The following is a 17,470-nucleotide window of genomic DNA, read 5'->3' on the forward strand; positions in this document are numbered from 1 at the left end:
CAGTGGCACAATCTCAGCTCACTGCAACCTCCACCTCCTGGGTTGTTCATGCAGTTGTCCTGCCTCAGCCTCCAGAGTAGCTGGGATTACAGGCGTGTGCTACCACACGCAGCTAATTTTTGTATTTTTTAGTAGAGATGGGGTTTTGCTCTGCTAGCCAGGCTGGTCTCGAACTCCTGACCTCACATGATCTGCCCACCTTGGCCTCCCAAAGTGCTGGGATTACAGGCATGAGCTACCATGCCTGGCTAAGAATTTCCTTCCTTTTTAAGGCTGAATAATATTGCATTGTATGAATATGCTACATTTTGTTTATCCATTCATCTGTCTGTGGACATTTATTTGTGTGTTTCTACTTTTGGCTGTCATGAAAAGGAATCACTAGATCACATGGCAATTTTGTGTTTAACTTTTTGAGGAACCACCACTTCATTTTCCACAACAGCTGCACCATTTTACAATCAAACTATGGGAGACAATAAATAATATCTTTTTATTTACCCTTTTATGTTCAGTGATAGGGGCCTGTGAATTAAACTAACAAAAGACAGCTTTACAGGAGAAAGGGCTCACATGTTTTAATTTTATATGCACAGAAGTTTCACAGAAGATAAGTGAAAACTCAGAGGAGTGTTTAGACCTGGGGCCTTAAATACCATGTTAACAAAGGGCAATAAATTGTGAGGTGAGTTCACAAAGGAAGGGAGAGTATTCAAGATGTTTAAGTCTCTGTATCCAAAGTGCTTCCCCATGGATGTGAATAGCATGTTTAAAAGGATGACCAGTGGCCTGTAATTCTCATGCAGGCTTCTAATCCTGGCTCTGCAAAGCATCCTTGAACTGTCTGCTTCTCTATATTCTCCTGGCCATCAGCCCAGAAGTGGCAGCACCACTGCTTCTCTTTATTCTCCTGGCCATCAGCCCAGAAGTGGCAGCAGAAGTGGCAGAGACCTGATGGTTTTATAAGGGGCTTCCCTCTTCCCTCAGCTCTCATTCTTCTCTCTCCTCCTGCCTTGTGAAGAAGGGCATGTTTGCTTCCCCTTCCACCATGATTGTAAGTTTCCTGAGGCCTCCCCAGCCCTGCAGAACTGTAGGTCAATTAAACCTGTTTCCTTTATAAATTACCCAGTTTTGGGTATGTCTTTATTAGCAGCACGAGAACGGACTAATACACACATAGACCAGTCATGGTCAAGACCACAAATTTTGAGCTCTACTGTGTCGATTGAAATCTTGGTGCTGCCACTTCTGGCAGTGTGACCTTGCAGACCCTTTACCATCCCTCCCCCTGCCCCACAGCCCTCAGTTTTCGCCTCTGCAAAATAGGGATGCTGAGTGACCATCCCACCTAGGGCTGCTAGGAAGAGTATGTACATCAATTCACACAGAACCTCCACTCGTGATGCCATCTAAGGTCCTGTTACTGTCACATAATAGCACTGTTGACATGAACAGCCTTGGATGGGCTATTTCTGCCCTGAAACCCTATTTGTGTCATCTGCAAAATGTGCGATTGAACTAAAATGTGTCCAGAACTCCACCCAATATGAAGATGATGGTGCCTGTAATCATGTATGCCTTTCTTATACATTCACACAATCCCTACTGATTACCTACCACTACCCTAGCTCCCACTGGGACCTAAACATAGTTAATGTTTGTCTCAGCCTTTAAGAGAGGGAGATGGGGCCGAGTGCGGGGGTTCACGCTTCTAATCCCAGCATTTTGGGAGGCCCAGACAGAAGGATTGCTAGAGGGCAGGAGTTCAAGACCAACCTGGGCAACATAGCGAGACCCTATCTCTATAAAAAAATTAACTAGTTAAAAATAGATAAATAGATGGCTGGGCACAGTGGCTTACGCCTGTAACCCCAACACTTTGGGAAGCTGAGGCAGGCAGATTACTTGAGGCCAGGAGTTTGAAACCAGCCTGGGTGACGGTGAAACCCCATCTCTACTAAAAATACAAAAATTAGCCAGGTGTGGTGGTGCATGCCTGTAATCCCAGCTTCTTGGGAGGCTGAGGCACGAGAATTGCTTGAACCCAGGAGGCAGATGTTGTGGTGAGCCGAGATCGCGCCACTGCACTCCAACTTGCACAACATAGCAAAACTCTGTCTCAAAATACACAAATAAATAAAGAGAAGGAGATGGAACAGCATACCAAACAACTGGAATTTAAGGCAACCGGAAAGAAAAATAATGCAAGAGGAGCTCGCCAGGAGTTGTAAACCTTGATGGAGCAACTTCCCAGGAAAACAGCCTTGGGCATGACTTCCCAGTTTAAGGAAGATTTAAAAGCCCAGATCTCTCAGCACGTTCCTTGCAAAGCCCCTTGATTGACAACCTGTGGCAACTCCAGCACCAAGGAGGATTAGTAGGAACAAATGTTATCACCAGAGGGCGCTGCTGGACAACCATGTGCTCTCCGTACATCCAAGCTGGGAAATGGGGAACATTCGACATCACATCCTAAATGATCCAACGCGATCACGAGTCCTTTTTTTTTTTGAGAAGGGGTCTCGCTCTGTCACCCAACCTCTGCCTCCCGGGTTCCAGCGACTCTCCTGTCTCAGCCTCCCGAGTAGCTGGGATTACAGGCCCGTGCCACTATGCCCGGCTAATTTTTCTTCATAGCCCATATTTTACAGAACAGTTTTAGGTTCACAGCAAAATTGAGTGAAAGGTGCAAAGATTTCCAATATATCCCTCCTCTGATCCTGCTTTTATTGAAAAGATTGGGTCTGAGCACAGTGGCTCACACGTATAATTCCAGAGCTTTGAGGGGTCGAGGAAGGAGGATACCTTGAGCCCAGGAGTTTGAGACCAACCTGGGCTACATAACGAGACCCCGTCTCTACAAAAAACAAAAAACTAACCAGGCGTGGTGATGTGCACCTGCATTTCCAGCTACCCAAGAGGCTGTGGCCGGAAGATCGCTTGAGCCCAGGAGTTTGAGGCTGCAGTGAGCTGTGATCGTGCCACTGCACTCCAGCCTGGGTGACAGAGCAAGACCCTGTCTCTAAAAAAATAAATAACTGGGCACGGTGGCTCACGCCTGTAATCCCAGCACTTTAGGCAGCCGAGGCGGATGGATCACTTGAGATCAGGAGCTCAAGACCAGCCCAGCCAACATGGTGAAACCCCGTTTCAACTAAACACACAAAAATTAGCTGGGTGTGATGGCAGGAGCCTGTAATCCCAGCTATTCGGGAGGCTGAGGCAGGAGAATCGCTTGAACCTGGGAGGTGGAGGTTGCAGTAAGCCAAGATTGCGCCATTGCACTCCAGACTGGGTGACAGGCTGAAACTCCATCTCGAAAATAACTAAAATAAAATAAAATAAACAAATAAATTAGCTGAGCATGGTGGCACATGCCTGTAGTCCCTAGTATTTGGGAGGCTGAGATGGGAGGATTGCTTGAGCCCAGAAGTTTGAGGCTGCAGTGAGCTTTGATCGTGCCACTGCACTCCAGCCGGGACAACAGAGTATGATAAAAGAGGAAGGAAGAAAGGAAGGGAGGGAGGGAGAGAAGGAGGGAGGCAGGAAGGAAAGGGAAGGGAAGCATTCTAGGCCACACGGGCAAAGGCTGGAGACTGGAAACAGCTGGGTGCAATTGAAGCAAGGTAAGTGTGTCTGGAGAGCAGAGAAGGAGACAGGAGAGGACAGCAGAGGCCAGTAGCTGAGGTATTGTGTCTTTTCTTTTGTCCTGGAGCCCCTGCAGGGAGTGGAGACTCAATTGGCAGGAGGGTACGGGGAGCTCAATCCAGGCAACTTAGTCTACATCCCTTTGTTGCAGAGAGGAGCCTCCTGTACACAGAACTGCTGGCGAGACTCCATTTCTTCACCACCTCACATCCAGCACTGGTGGGACAGCTATGCCAACAGGCCCAGAGCTGGTTCCGGTTATGCACACACCCTGTGCTGGTGCCCCTCGGAGGATTCCTCCAGCCCCCGGGAGGACCCCTCCGGGCAACCCTCAGCGGTTGTCACAAAGGTGAGTCTCCCTAGCGTACTGAAAATCCCAGCAAGCACCTGCTTGCTTGGGGACAGTGAATGCTGCGTGTTTGAAGTTGTCCTCTGGGACTCCCTTGTGCTAGTCCGGAGGCCCCAAGCGTGCCATCAGAGCCTGCCCCTGCTGTCTCATGCCGAATCGACTCTCTCTGCCCCCTGCCAAGGGACTGCAGATGTCTCATATAAATTCTGCTAATAAGCCCCATGCTAGGGGATGCCTGTAAGCTTCCCATCTCCAAGGGATTGGTGCCCATCTGACGGTTTTGGCTATTTACAAGCTCATGCTAATAAGTCTGAAAGCTAGGAACTGATGCCTGACAGGCCCCTGAGAAGCTGACGGAACTGTAAGCAGCCTTTGGAATCCCAGAATGTAAGGGAGAGAAGAGGATTTAGGTTTTGCCATCCATTTGTCATTCATTTTTTTCTTCCTTCCTTTCATCAATCCATCCATTTATTCACCTTCCTACTCTTCCATCCAATTACCCTCCCATCCATTCATTCATCTATCTACCTCCCACCCTTCCATTCATCAATCCATCCATCCACCACCCTCCCACCCACCCATCCATTCATCCATCCATCTATCCATCCATTCATCTATTAATTCACTTTCCTACTCTTCCATCCAATTACCTTCCCATCCATTCATCCATTTACACTCCCACCCTTCCATTCATCTATCCATCCATCCATCAACCACCCTCCCACCCACCCATCCATTCATCCACTCATCTTCTCTGCCACCCTTCCATCCATCTACTGCCACCTTCATCCATCCATCCATCCATCCATCCATCCATCCATCCATCCACCTTCCTACTCTTCCATCCAATTACCCTCCCATCCATTCATTCATCTATCTACCTCCCACCCTTCCATTCATCAATCCATCCATCCACCACCCTCCCACCCACCCATCCATTCATCCATCTATTCATCTATTAATTCACCTTCCTACTCTTCCATCCGATTACCCTCCCATCCATTCATCCATCTATTTACACTCCCACCCTTCCATTTATCTATCCATCCGTCCATCCATCAACCACCCTCCCACCCACCCATCCATTCATCCACTCATCTTCTCTGCCACTCTTCCATCCATCTACTGCCACCCTCATCCATCCATCCAACAATCCATCCATCCATTCATCTTCCCACTCTCCCATCCATCTACCCTCCCACTCTTCCATCCATCTATCCATCCATTCACTCATCCACCCACCCATTCATACATCATTTGTCTATTCATCCAATCATCTACCCACCCTTCCATTTATCCATCAATTCATTTATCAAACCACCTTCCTCTCCATCCATCCATCCATCCATCCATCCATCCATCCATCCATCTATCCATCCACCCTCCCACCCATCCACCCATCCATCTACCCACCCTGACACCCTTTCATCCATCTATCCTCCATCTACAAATCCATCTACCCTCCCACTTTTTCATCCGTCTGCTCTTCCACTGTTCCATCCATCCATCCATCCACCCACCCATCTTTCATCCATCTATCCTCCATCTATCCATCTACCCTACCGCTGTTTCATTTATCTAGCCCCATTCATCCATCCACCCATCCATTATTCATCCATTCATCCAATCATTTACCCACCCTTTCATTCATCTATACATCCATCCATCCATTCATCAAACCACCTTCTTATCCTTTCATCCATCCATCCACTCACCCATCCATCCACTCACCCACCTATGCACCTTTCCTTCCATCCATCCACTCACTCATCCATTCGTCCATTCATCCATTCATTCATCCTTCAACCCTTTCTTTCTTCCTTCCTTCCTCTCATCTATCCACTCATCAGTCATCCACCCCTCTACCCACTTATCCTTCCATTTTCTTCATCTGATCATCTTCCATTCACTCACTTACCTCTCCACCCATCCACACACTCGGCCATTCATCAGCTTTCTCACTTCAATTTCATCTAGAAACTGATTCCTCCATCTACCCATCTACCTGCCCATCCCTTCACCCACTCACTCATCCAGCTAGCCACCTGTCTACCCACTCGTTGACCTCCATTCACCCATCTATTTATCTGCCCACCCACAATCTATCACATTGATTGTGAGACCACTGAATTCACTTGTGGTTCAAATGTCAGAGCTCTCACTGTGCCAAATGACCGGGTAGTGAGAGCTGCACTCCCCAGGCATATTATTTTCAAAATAGAAATGCTAAGAGACACTAAGTACAGTGCATGGAGGAATTGATTTAGGGGTAGCCACTAGAATGCTGTGTTGAGGAGGATTCTGAGACTGAAGTTGGCATAGTGGGAAAGAGTGTATTTGTTAGGATATAGACTCAGAAGTTGTAAAAAAAAAAAATAGCCAAAATATCAGTGGCTTAAATAAAATAGGAGTTTAATTCTCTCTTATGAAATAGTTCAAGCAAAAGCAGAGGTAAAAGGGAGTCCTTAGGGTGTCTGGCACCCATACGCCTTCAATCTGGTTGCTCTGCCATTTTCAGTGTAGGGCTGTCCTCATTGGCCCAAGATGGCTGCTCCAGCTCCTACCATCAAGATGGCATTGCAGCCAGTGGGAATAGGAGAAGCAGATGGCAGGCCTCTTCATTTTAAGGGCATGACCTAGAAGCAGAACTAAATATTTCTATTCCTGTCACATTGGCAAGAACTTGGATATCTCCAACTGTAAGGAAGCCTAGGAAATATGGTCTTTTCTTTTTTTCTTTCTTTCTTTTTTTTTGGCGATGGAGTTTTGCTCTTATCGCCCAGGCTGGAGTGCAGTGGCGCAATCTTGGCTCACTGCACCTCTGCTTCCTGGGTTCAAGCCATTCTCCTGCCTCAGCCTCCCAAGTAGCTGGGATTACAGGCACATGCCACCACGCCCAGATAATTTTTGGTAGAGACCGGGTTTCACCATGTTGGCCAGGCTGGTCTCAAACTCCTGACTTCAGGTGATCCACCCACCTTGGCCTCCCAAAGTGCTGGGATTACAGGGGTGAGCCACTGTGCTCAGCTAGGGAAATATGGTCTTTGTGCGGATAACCATGTACTCAGCTAAAACCTATGAGCTTTTGGGTTTTATTACTAACAGTGAGATTATAGAATGGCTATGGAGGCACAAATCACACACAGTGCTATAATTGAATAATGATGTCTGTTATGGCACAGGCATAGGAAGTTACAGCTTAGAGAGTGACATTATTGTCATCTCTGGGGCAGGGAAATGTTCTGTGTTTCAGATCCACTGTGCCCCATTCTACATCCTCTAGTCCTGTTGAAGTTGAGAAAGTTCTTACCCGTGTGGGCTTCAGTTTGCTCATTTTTTTTTTTTTTTTTTTTTTTTTTTTTTTTTTTTTTTTTGAGACGGAGTCTTGCTCTGTCGCCCGGGCTGGAGTGCAGTGGCCGGATCTCAGCTCACTGCAAGCTCCGCCTCCCAGGTTTACGCCATTCTCCTGCCTCAGCCTCCCGAGTAGCTGGGACTACAGGCGCCCGCCACCTCGCCCCGCTAGTTTTTTGTATTTTTTAGTAGAGACGGGGTTTCACGGTGTTAGCCAGGATGGTCTCGATCTCCTGACCTCGTGATCCGCCCGTCTCGGCCTCCCAAAGTGCTGGGATTACAGGCTTGAGCCACCGCGCCCGGCCCAGTTTGTTCATTTTTAAAATGAAAAGTATGACTGGGTATGGTGGCTTACGCCTGTAATCCCAGCACTTTGGGAGGCTGAGGCAGGTGGATCACGAGGTCAGGAGTTCAAGACCAGACTGGCCAACATGATAAAACCCTGTCTCTACTAAGAATACAAAAATTAGCCGAGTGTGGTGGTGGGCGCCTGTAATCCCAGTTACTCGGGAGGCTGAGGCAGGAGAATCGCTTGAAACTGGAAGGCGGAGGTTGCAGTGAGCGGAGATCGTGCCACTGCACTCCAGCCTGGGCAAAAGAGCAAAACTCCGTCTCAAAAAAAAAAAAAGAAAAAGAAAAATGAAAAGTATGAGTTAATATTTCCAAGGTCACACAATGAGTGCATGACAAGAAAAAAAGTAAAAGATGCTGAGAACAGTGATTTATGCCTGTAATCCCAGCTCTTTGGGAGGCCAAGGCAAGAGGATCTCTTGGGCCCAGATGCTCAAGACCAGCCTGGGCAACATAAGGAAACCCTGTCTCCACAAAAAGTTAAAAAAACAAACAAAAAAAAAGCTGGTCATAGTGGCATGTGCCTATAGTCCCAGCTACTCAGGAGGCTAAGATGGGAGAATGGCTTGAGCCCAAGGGTTCAAGGCTGCAGTGAGCTATGATTGTGGCAGTGCACTCCAGCCTGGGTGACAGAGTGAGACCCTATCTGAAAAAAAAAAAAAAGAAGAAGAAGGGAAGGGAAGGAGAGTAGGGAGGGGAAGGGAGGGAAAGGCGAGGGAAGAGGGATGGAACTGGAGGGATGAAAAAGGGGAGGGAAGAGGGAAGGGAAGGGGAAAGGGGAAGAAAGGGAACGGGAGGGAAAGGGAGGGAAGGGAAGGGAAGGGAAGGGAAGGGGAGGGGAGGGGAAAGAGGAGGGAAGGGGAGGGGAGGGAAAGGGAGGGGAGAGAAGAGGAGGAAAGGGGAGGGGAAAGAGGAGGAAAAGGGAGGGGAAAGAGGAGGGAAGGGAAGGGGAGGAAAGGGGAAGGGAAAGGGGAAGGGGATGGGAGGGGAGGGAAGAGGAGGGAAAGGGAAGGGAAAAGGGAGGAAAGGGAAGGGGAGGGGAGGGACGGGAAAGGGAAGGGAGTGAAGAGGGAGAGAAGGGGAGGGGAAAGGGGAGGGGAAAGGGGAGGGGAAAGGGGAGGGGAAAGGGGAGGAAAGGGGTAGGGAAAGAGGAGGGGAGGGGAAAGAGGAAGGAAGGAGAAAGGGGAGGGAAGGGAAGGGAAGGGGAAGGAAAGGAAGGAGAGAGGAGGGAAGGGAAGGAGAGAGGAGGGAAGGGAAGGAGAGAGGAGGGAAGGGAAGGAGAGGGGAGGGAATGGGAGGGGAGGGAAGAGGAGGGAAGGGGAAGGAAAAGGGGAGGAAAGGGAAGAGGAGGGGAGGGGAGGAAAGGGAAGGGGAGGGGAGGGGAGGAAAGGGAAGGGGAGGGGAGGGGAGGAAAGGGAAGGGGAGGGGAGGGGAGGAAAGGGAAGGGGAGGGGAGGGGAGGGGAGGAAAGGGAAGGGGGAAGAGGAGGGGAGGGAAAGAGGAGGGAAAGAGAAAGGGGAAGAGAAGGAAGGGAAGATGAGGGAAGGGAAAGGGAGGGAAGGGGAGGAAAGGGGAGGGAAAGAGAGGAAAGGGGAGGAAAGGGAAAGGGAGGGAAGGAGAGGAGAAGAAAGAAAAGAAAACAAATCCCATCTCCTCACTCTCTGTCCCAGTGAGGTGGAAACAAAATTCTGTATTCTCAGAGCTTGACTGGCTCTGATTCAACACCACCTCTCAACCATTTTACACATGGGGGAGAGGCACAGAGAAGGAAAAGGACTTCCTTTCTTTACTCCAGGACATTCAGAAAGTTCAGTTTCTTAATGTCTAGGCCCACATTTTCTACAATATATCTTGGCCCTTCTCTCTCTCCAGTGATATTTTAATCAAACTCCACCAGGCAGAGAGCTTTGGGGTGTGTTGGCCCAATTCATTGGCAAATATATATATTTTTTTCTTTAGGACATCAGCCTTTGCTTTTCTACACCGGTTGAACTCAGAGATGTCAAAAACAGAATCCTCATTCTCAGCCAATATGATTTCTTTCTTTTCTTTTCTTTTCCTCTATTTTCTTTCTTTCTTTCTTTCTTTCTTTCTTTCTTTCTTTCTTTCTTTCTTTCTCTCTCTCTCTTTCTTTCTGTTTTCTTTCTTTCTCTTTCTTTCTTTCTTTCTTTCTTTCTCTCTTTCTTTCTTTCTTTCTTTCTTTCTTTTTTTCTTTCTTTCTTCTTTTTGTTGTTGTTGTTGAGACAGAGTCTCCCTCTCTCACTCAGGCTGGAGTGCAGTGGTGTGATCTCAGCTCACTGCAACCTCCACCTCCTGGGTTCAAGTCATTCTCCTGCCTCAGCCTTCTGAGTAGTTGGGATTACAGGTATGCTCCAGTATGCCTGGCTAATTTTTATGTTTTTAGTAGAGACTGGGTTTCTCCATGTTGAACATGCTGGTCTTGAACTCCTGACCTCAAGCAATCCACCCACTTCGGCCTCCCAAAGTGCTGGGATTAGAGGCACGAGCCACCGTGCCCAGCCACAGCCAATGTAATTTCGTTTCTGAGTTTTCTTCAACTAAGGCAGCGTTTCTCAGCCATGGCATTGCTGACTTCTGGGGCTCAATCTTTCTCTGGGATGGAGCTGTTACGCATTATTGGGTATTGAGCAGCATCCCTGGCCTCCACCCACCAGATGGCGGTAGTGTCCTTGAACATCCTTGTCCCCAGTTGTGGCACCTCAAGATGTCTCCGGACACCGATGTGTGTCCCCTGGGTGAGCACTGCCAGACTAGACAGACACTTATGACCACACTGTGATTCAGTCCCCTTTCTGAAGTGAATGTCACAGCCCAGAGTGTGAATCTGTGTATCTGAGTCTGTGAATCTCTAATCCTTGCTGTGTAGCTTTGGGCAAGGGACCAAATCTGTCCGTGCTTCAGTTGTCTTATCTGTGAAGTGGGGGGCTCATTAGAGGACCCCATAGCTGAATACTTGGACACAGGAACTGAGATCACTGCTGTTGCCTCTGTGTGGCTGCAGGCATCACCGCCATGGCATGGGGTGTGGAGGAGAAGCTGCTGGTGATTGGCACCCAGGATGGCATCATCGCTGTGTGGGACATGGAAGAGCAGCATGTGATCCACATGCTAATGGGACACACAGGTGAGACTTGGGAAATGGGGTTTGTCGTCAGCTTCCATAGTGAACAGTCAGTTCTCAGAGCCCCTTCCCCACAGATTCACTTCTCTGTATTGAAACCCTGGCCTTTGTTCCTGCATCACGTAGCTATAGCTGCATAACAAACCATCCCAAAACACAGTAGTTTCAAAAAAGCCATTTCTTTTTCTTTTTAAATATGGGATCTCACTGTATTGCCCAGGCTGGAGTGCAGTGGTGTGTTTATAACTCACTGCAACCTCAAACTCCTGGACCCAAGTGATCCTCCTGTCTCAGCCTCCTGAGTAGCTGAGACTACAAGCACATACCACTATACCCAGCTAATTTTTTAATGTTTGTAGAAATGGGGTCTTGGTATGTTGCCCAGGCTAGTCTGAAACTCTTGGGCTCAAGTGATCCTCCCTCCTTAGCCTACCAAGTAGTTGGGATTACAAATTTGAGCCACAGACAAGCTATTTCTTTAGCTCACTTCCTGTGCATTGGCAATGCAGGCTGGGCTCAGATGGGCAGTTTTCTGCTCTCAGCTGGACTTGCTCATGTATCTGCAGTCAGTCAGTGGATCATCTAGGAGTTGGCTGAATCTGAATGTTTTCAAATGAGGCAACTCAACTTTGCTCCATGTGGTCTCTCATCATTCAGTATCCTTCAGGTCTCTCATCCCTAGCAAAGGCAGGGTTTCAAGAAAACAAGTAGGCACTCACAGAATCTCTTAAACCTGGACTTGGAATTGGCACCTGGTCACATTTACATTCTCTTGACCAAAGGAATTCACAATAACAGTCTAGTAGGGAAATAGGCTAAATAGGCTTTCTTCCTTTTTTTCTTTTCTTTTCTTTTTTTCTTTCTTTTTTCTGACAGGGTCTTGCTCTGTTGCCCAAGCTGGAGTGCAGTGGCACAATCTCAGCTCATTGCACCCTCAGCCTCCTGGGCTCAAGCAATCCTCCCACCTCAGCCTCTTGAGTAGTTGGGACTATAGACACACACCACCACACCTGGCTAATTTTTGTATTTTTGGTAGAGACAGGGTCTCACTATGTTGCTCAGGCTGGTCTCAAGCTCCTGAGCTCAAGCAATCCTCCTGCCTTGACCTCCCAAAGCGCTGGGTTTACAGGTGTGAGTCACTACACCCGGCCTAGGCTTCATTTTTTGATGGGAGGAGCTGCAAAGTCACATTGCCATGGGTGTGGATCAGGAAGGGTGAAGAATTGTGGTCCTTTTTGCATTTGTCGACCTCAGATCCTAAGTAAGGTTGTTTATTTCTACATAATCCCTTAACAGATATGACTTATTTCTATAACCAATTGTTGAGTGTCTGCTGTGTACCAGGCCCTGTTCTAGATGCTGAAGAGAGATAGACCAGGGTCAGAACTAGGATGGAAAACTATTCATTTTTGAGGACTAATCTCAAGGGTCCTCCCTTTGGGAGAGATGATTCCCACAGTAGAGTTCATAACTAGCTCCCTCGTGCTCTCCTGCAGCTTGATGTACATAAGACCACATTGGCTAAGACTACAGTTGGCTGGGCATGGTGGCTCATCCCAGCACTTCAGGAGGCTGAGGCAGGCAGATCACTTAAGCTCAGGAGTTTGAGACCAGCTTGGGCAACATGGCGAACCCACATCTCTACAAAAAAATGCAAAAATTAGCCAGGCATGGTGATGTACACCAGTAGTTCCAGCTACTTGGGAGGTTGGGGCATGAGATTCACTTGAGCCCAGGAGGTTGGGGCTGCAGTGAGCTGTGATTACACCACTGTACTCTAGCCTGTGAAACACAGCCAGACCCTATCTCCAAATAAATAAATAAATAAATAAATAAATGTAGGACTACATTTATTTGTTGACCTGAGATCTTATTACTATTGTTTGAGGTCAAGGCTTATGTTTTATTCAACATACTCCGTGCTTATTTGTTGAATAAATAAGTTAAAATATCCCATGTGTTTAAAAAATACATTTAACAGAATCAAGCCATAGAAAATTAGCTTTAGAAAAAATCTAATCTAGCCCAGGAGCGGTGGTTCACACCTGTAATCCCAGCACTTTGGGAGGCCTAGGCGGGCGGGTCAGGAGGTCAGGAGATCAAGACCATCCTGGCTAACACGGTGAAATCTTGTCCCTACTAAAAATACAAAAAAAAATTAGCTGGGCATGGTGGCGGGCACCTGTAGTCCCAGCTACTTGGGAGGCTGAGGCAGGAGGATGCCTTGAGCCCAGGAGTTTGAGTTCAGCTGGGGCAACAGAGTGAGATCCTGTCGTTTGGTTGTTGTTGGCTCTGTTGTCCTTCCTTCCTTCTTTCCTTCTTTCCTTCCTTCCTTCCTTCCTTCCTTCCTTCCTTCCTTCCTTCCTTCCTACCTTCCTTCCTTCCTTCCTTCCTTCCTTCCTTCCTTCCTTCCTTCCTTCTTTCCTTCCTTTGTCTCTCTCTCTTTCTCTCTCTCTCTCTCTCTTTCTTTCCCTCCCTTCCCTCCCTCTCTCCCTCCCTCCCTCCCTCCCTTCTTTCCTTCCTTCCTTCCTTCCTTCCTTCCTTCCTTCCTTCCTTCCTTCCTTCCTTCCTTCCTTCCTCTCTCTCTCTCTCTCTCTCTCTCTCTCTCTTTCTTTCTTTCTTTCTTTCTTTCTTTCTTTCTTTCCTTCTTTCTTTCTCTCTTTCTTTCTTCTCTTTCTTTCTGGATCTTACTTTGTCATCCAGCCTGGAGTACAATGATGCAATCATGGTTAACTACAATCTTGACGCCCCAGGCTCAACCAATCCTCCCACCTCAGCCTCCTGAAGAGCTAGGACCACAGGTGCAAGCTAATTTTTAAAATAGTTTTTGTAGAGACTGGGTCTCACTGTGTTTCCCAGGCTGGTCTTGAATTCCTGGCATCAAGCCATCCTCCCACCTAAGCCTCCCGAAGTGCTGGGATTATAGGCATAAGCCGCTGTACCTGTCTCTTAAAAATAAATTTTAAGGCTGAGCATGGTGGCTCATGCCTGTAATCCCAGCACTTTGGGAGGCTGAGGCGGGTGGATCACCTGAGATCAGGAGTTCGAGACCAGCCTGGCCAACATGGCGAAACCCCATCTCTACTAAAAGTACAAAAATTAGCCAGGCATGGTGGTGCACACCTGTAGTCCTAGCTACCTGGGAGACTGATGCAGGAAGATTGCTTGAACCTGGGAGATGGAGGTTGCTGTGAGCCGAGATCACGCCACTACACCGCAGCCTTGGTGACAGTGAGACTCTGTCTCAAAAAGAAAACAAAGGCTGGGCACGGTGGTTCACGCCTGTAATCCCAGCACTTTGGGAGGCTGAGGCGGGCGGATCATGAGGTCAGGAGCTCGAGACCATCCTGACTAACAAGGTGAAACCCCATCTCTACTAAAAATACAAAAAGTTAGCCAGGTGTGGTGGCGGGCGCCTGTAGTCCCAGCTACTCAGGAGGCTGAGGCAGGAGAATGGCATGAGCCTGGGAGGTGGAGCTTGCCGTGAGTCGAGACTGCGCCACTGCACTCCAGCCTGGGCGACAGAGCGAGACTCCATCTTGAAAAAAAAAAAAAAAAAAAAAAAAAGAACAAAAGAAAGAAAGAAAAATTAACTATACAGGAGCACCTGTAGTCCCAGGCTGAGGCTGAGGCAGGAGGATCACTTGAGCCTGGGAGAGCGAGGCTACAGTGGGCTGTGATTGCATTACTATGCTCCAGCCGGGGTAACACAGCCAGACCCCTATCTCTAAAAATAATAACAATGTTAACAATAATAATAAAGTATACAGGAGGATATGCATAGGCTATATGCAAATACTGCACTATTTCATATAAGGCACTGGAGCGTCTGTGGATTTTGGTATCCGCAGGGGTGAAGGAAGGGCAGGGAAGAGGAAAGATCCTCCCAGGTACAGGAAGCAGCAAGAGCAAAGGTCCTGAGAGGGGAATGAGGTGGGCGGGTCTATAGAACAGCAAGGAAATCATGAGACTGGAGCTCCAGAGATTGTGTCAAATAAAAAGGAGCAGTCGGCTGGGCGCGGTGGCTCACACCTGTAATCCCAGCACTTTGGGAGGCCAAGGTGGGTAGATCACGCGGTCAAGAGATTGAGACCATCCTGGCCAACACGGTGAAACGCTATCTCTACTAAAAATACAAAAATTAGCCAGGCATGGCGGCGTGAGCCTGTAGTCCCAGCTACTCGGGAGGCTGAGGCAGGATAATCGCTTAAACCCGGGGGACAGAGGTTACAGTGAGCCGAGATTGCACCACTGCACTCCAGCCTGGACGACAGCGCGAGACTCCGTCTCAAAAAGCAAAATAAAACAAAACAACAACAACAACAAAAAGGGGCAGTCACCAGAGGCCACATGGTGTATGACTTCCATGGATATGAAATGTCCAGAACAGACTAATCCACAGAGACAGGAGGCAGACTAGTGGTTGCCAGGGGTCAGGGGAGGGGAGTGGGGAGTGACTGCTGATAGGGACAGGGTCTCCTGGGGGGTTGCGAATGTTCTGGAACTAGATAGAGTGAGGGTTGCACAACACTGTGAATGTGCTAAATGCCACTGGATTGTTTGCTTTAAAATGATTAATGTGATAGGCCAGGCGCAGTGGCTCACACCTGTAATCCCAGCAGTTTGGGAGGCTGAGGTGGGCGCATCACTTGAGGTCAGAAGTTCAAGATCAGCCTGGACAACATGGTGAAACCCCATCTCTACTAAAAATACAAAATTAGTTGGGCGTGGTGGTGCATGTCTGTAGTTCCAGCTACTCAGGAGGCTGAGGCAGGAGAATCGCTTGAACCCCAGAGTGGGAGGTTGCAGTGAGCTGAGATTGCGTCACTGCACTCCAGCCTGGGCGACAGAGTGAGACTCTGTCTCAAAATAAATAAATAAATAAATTAATTAATTAATTAAAAATTAATGTGATAAAGAAAAAAGAGGATGACTGTTCTTTGAGATTATGAAAGTGTTCTGAACAGTCTGGGGCGATGGTTACACAGCTCTGTGAACACACTAAAAACCACTGAATTGTATAATTCTAGATTGAATGGGCAAATTTTGTGGTTGTAAATTGTCTATCCATAAAGATGTCAAGGATATTTTATCATTTTAATCGAACTATGTACCATGTTTATAAATATATATATATATACTTACATATACACATATATTTATTTTTGTGTATGTAGTATATGTATATATTTATGCTTTATCTATATAAAACATAATATATATGTGTGTATAAAACACAAATATATACATACATAAAAGTATAGCTATATACATATATATACAAAAATATATACCTAAGTATATAAATATATACTATATATATATTTTTTCGGTTTTCCCATAAACATTCTTTTGTGTCCACTGACTCTTTTTTTTTATTTTTATTTTTGAAATAGAGTCTCACTCTGTCTCCCACCAGAGTGCAATGGCATGATCCCGGCTCCCTGCAACCTCCGCTTCCCAGGTTTAAGCAATCTTCCTGCTTCAGCCTCCCAAGTGGCTGAGATTATAGGCGCCTGCCACCACGCCCGGCTAATTTTTGTATTTTGAGTAGAGATAAGGTTTTGCCATGTTGGCCAGGCTAGTCTTGAACCCCTGACCTCAACTGATTCACCCACCTTGGCCTTCCAAAGTGCTGGGATTACAGGCGTGAGCTACCGCGCCAGCCTATTTTTACTTTTACTTTTATTTTTTTTTATTTTTGAGATGGAATTTCGCTTTTGTCGCCCAGGCTGGAGTGCAATGGCAGGATCTCGGCTCACCGCAACCTCTGCCTCCCGGGTTCAAGTGATTCTCCTGCCTCAGCCTCCTGAGTAGCTGGGATTAAAGGTGCCTGCCACCACCACGCCCAGCTAATTTTTGTATTTTTAGTAGAGACAGGGTCTGGCCATGTTGGCCAGGCTGGTCTTGAACTCCTGACTTTGGGTGATCTACCCGCCTTGGCCTCCCAAAGTGCTGAGATTACAGGTGTAAGCCACCGTGCCCGGCTCTTTTTTTACATCTTTTTTTTTTTTTAGAGACAGGGTCTCACTATGTTGCCCGCCTGTCTCGGACTCCTGGCCTCAAGTGACCCTCCCACTTAAGCCTCCCAAAGTGCTGGGATTACAGGTGTGAGCCACCTGGCCCAGTCAGATCCTTGTTTTGATTTTATTGTATTTTATTTCATTTATAATTTCCACCATTAATTTCAGGGGGTACACGTGCATGTCTACTGCATGGGTGTATTGAGTGATGCTGAGGTTTGGGGTATGAGTGACCCCATCACCCAGGTAGTGAGCATGGTGCCCAAGAGGAACTTTTGGCTTGTTTTATTTTATTTTTTTTGAGACGGAGTCTCGCTCTGTTGCCCAGGCTAGAGTGCAGTGGCCGGATCTCAGCTCACTGCAAGCTCCGCCTCCCGGGTTCACGCCGTTCTCCTGCCTCAGCCTCCCGAGTAGCTGAGACTACAGGCTCCCGCCACCACGCCCAGCTAGTTTTTTGGATTTTTTTAGTAGAGACAGGGTTTCACCGTGTTAGCCAGGATGGTCTCGATCTCCTGACCTCGTGATCCGCCCGTCTTGGCCTCCCAAAGTGCTGGGATTACAGGCATGAGCCACCGCGCCCGGCCCCCAAGAGGAATTTTTTTAGCCC

The 17,470-nt window shown here is 47.7% G+C and overlaps 1 protein-coding gene across 6 annotated transcripts in view; it reads left to right on the forward strand.

Moving 5' to 3' along the window:
• Positions 1-17,470, forward strand: part of LOC105486759 (NACHT and WD repeat domain containing 1) — a 90,897-nt gene that overhangs the window by 48,498 nt on the left and 24,929 nt on the right. For all 6 annotated transcript variants that reach the window (XM_071088160.1, XM_071088156.1, XM_071088155.1 and 3 more), the window contains 2 exons: positions 3,800-3,997; positions 10,721-10,843. In XM_071088160.1, coding sequence (XP_070944261.1) covers positions 3,800-3,997; positions 10,721-10,843 — 321 coding nt within the window. The remainder of the gene's footprint in view (positions 1-3,799; positions 3,998-10,720; positions 10,844-17,470) is intronic.

The sequence above is a fragment of the Macaca nemestrina genome, chromosome 20 (genome assembly GCF_043159975.1).
Source record: "Macaca nemestrina isolate mMacNem1 chromosome 20, mMacNem.hap1, whole genome shotgun sequence".
In the NCBI taxonomy this organism is placed as follows: domain Eukaryota; kingdom Metazoa; phylum Chordata; class Mammalia; order Primates; family Cercopithecidae; genus Macaca; species Macaca nemestrina.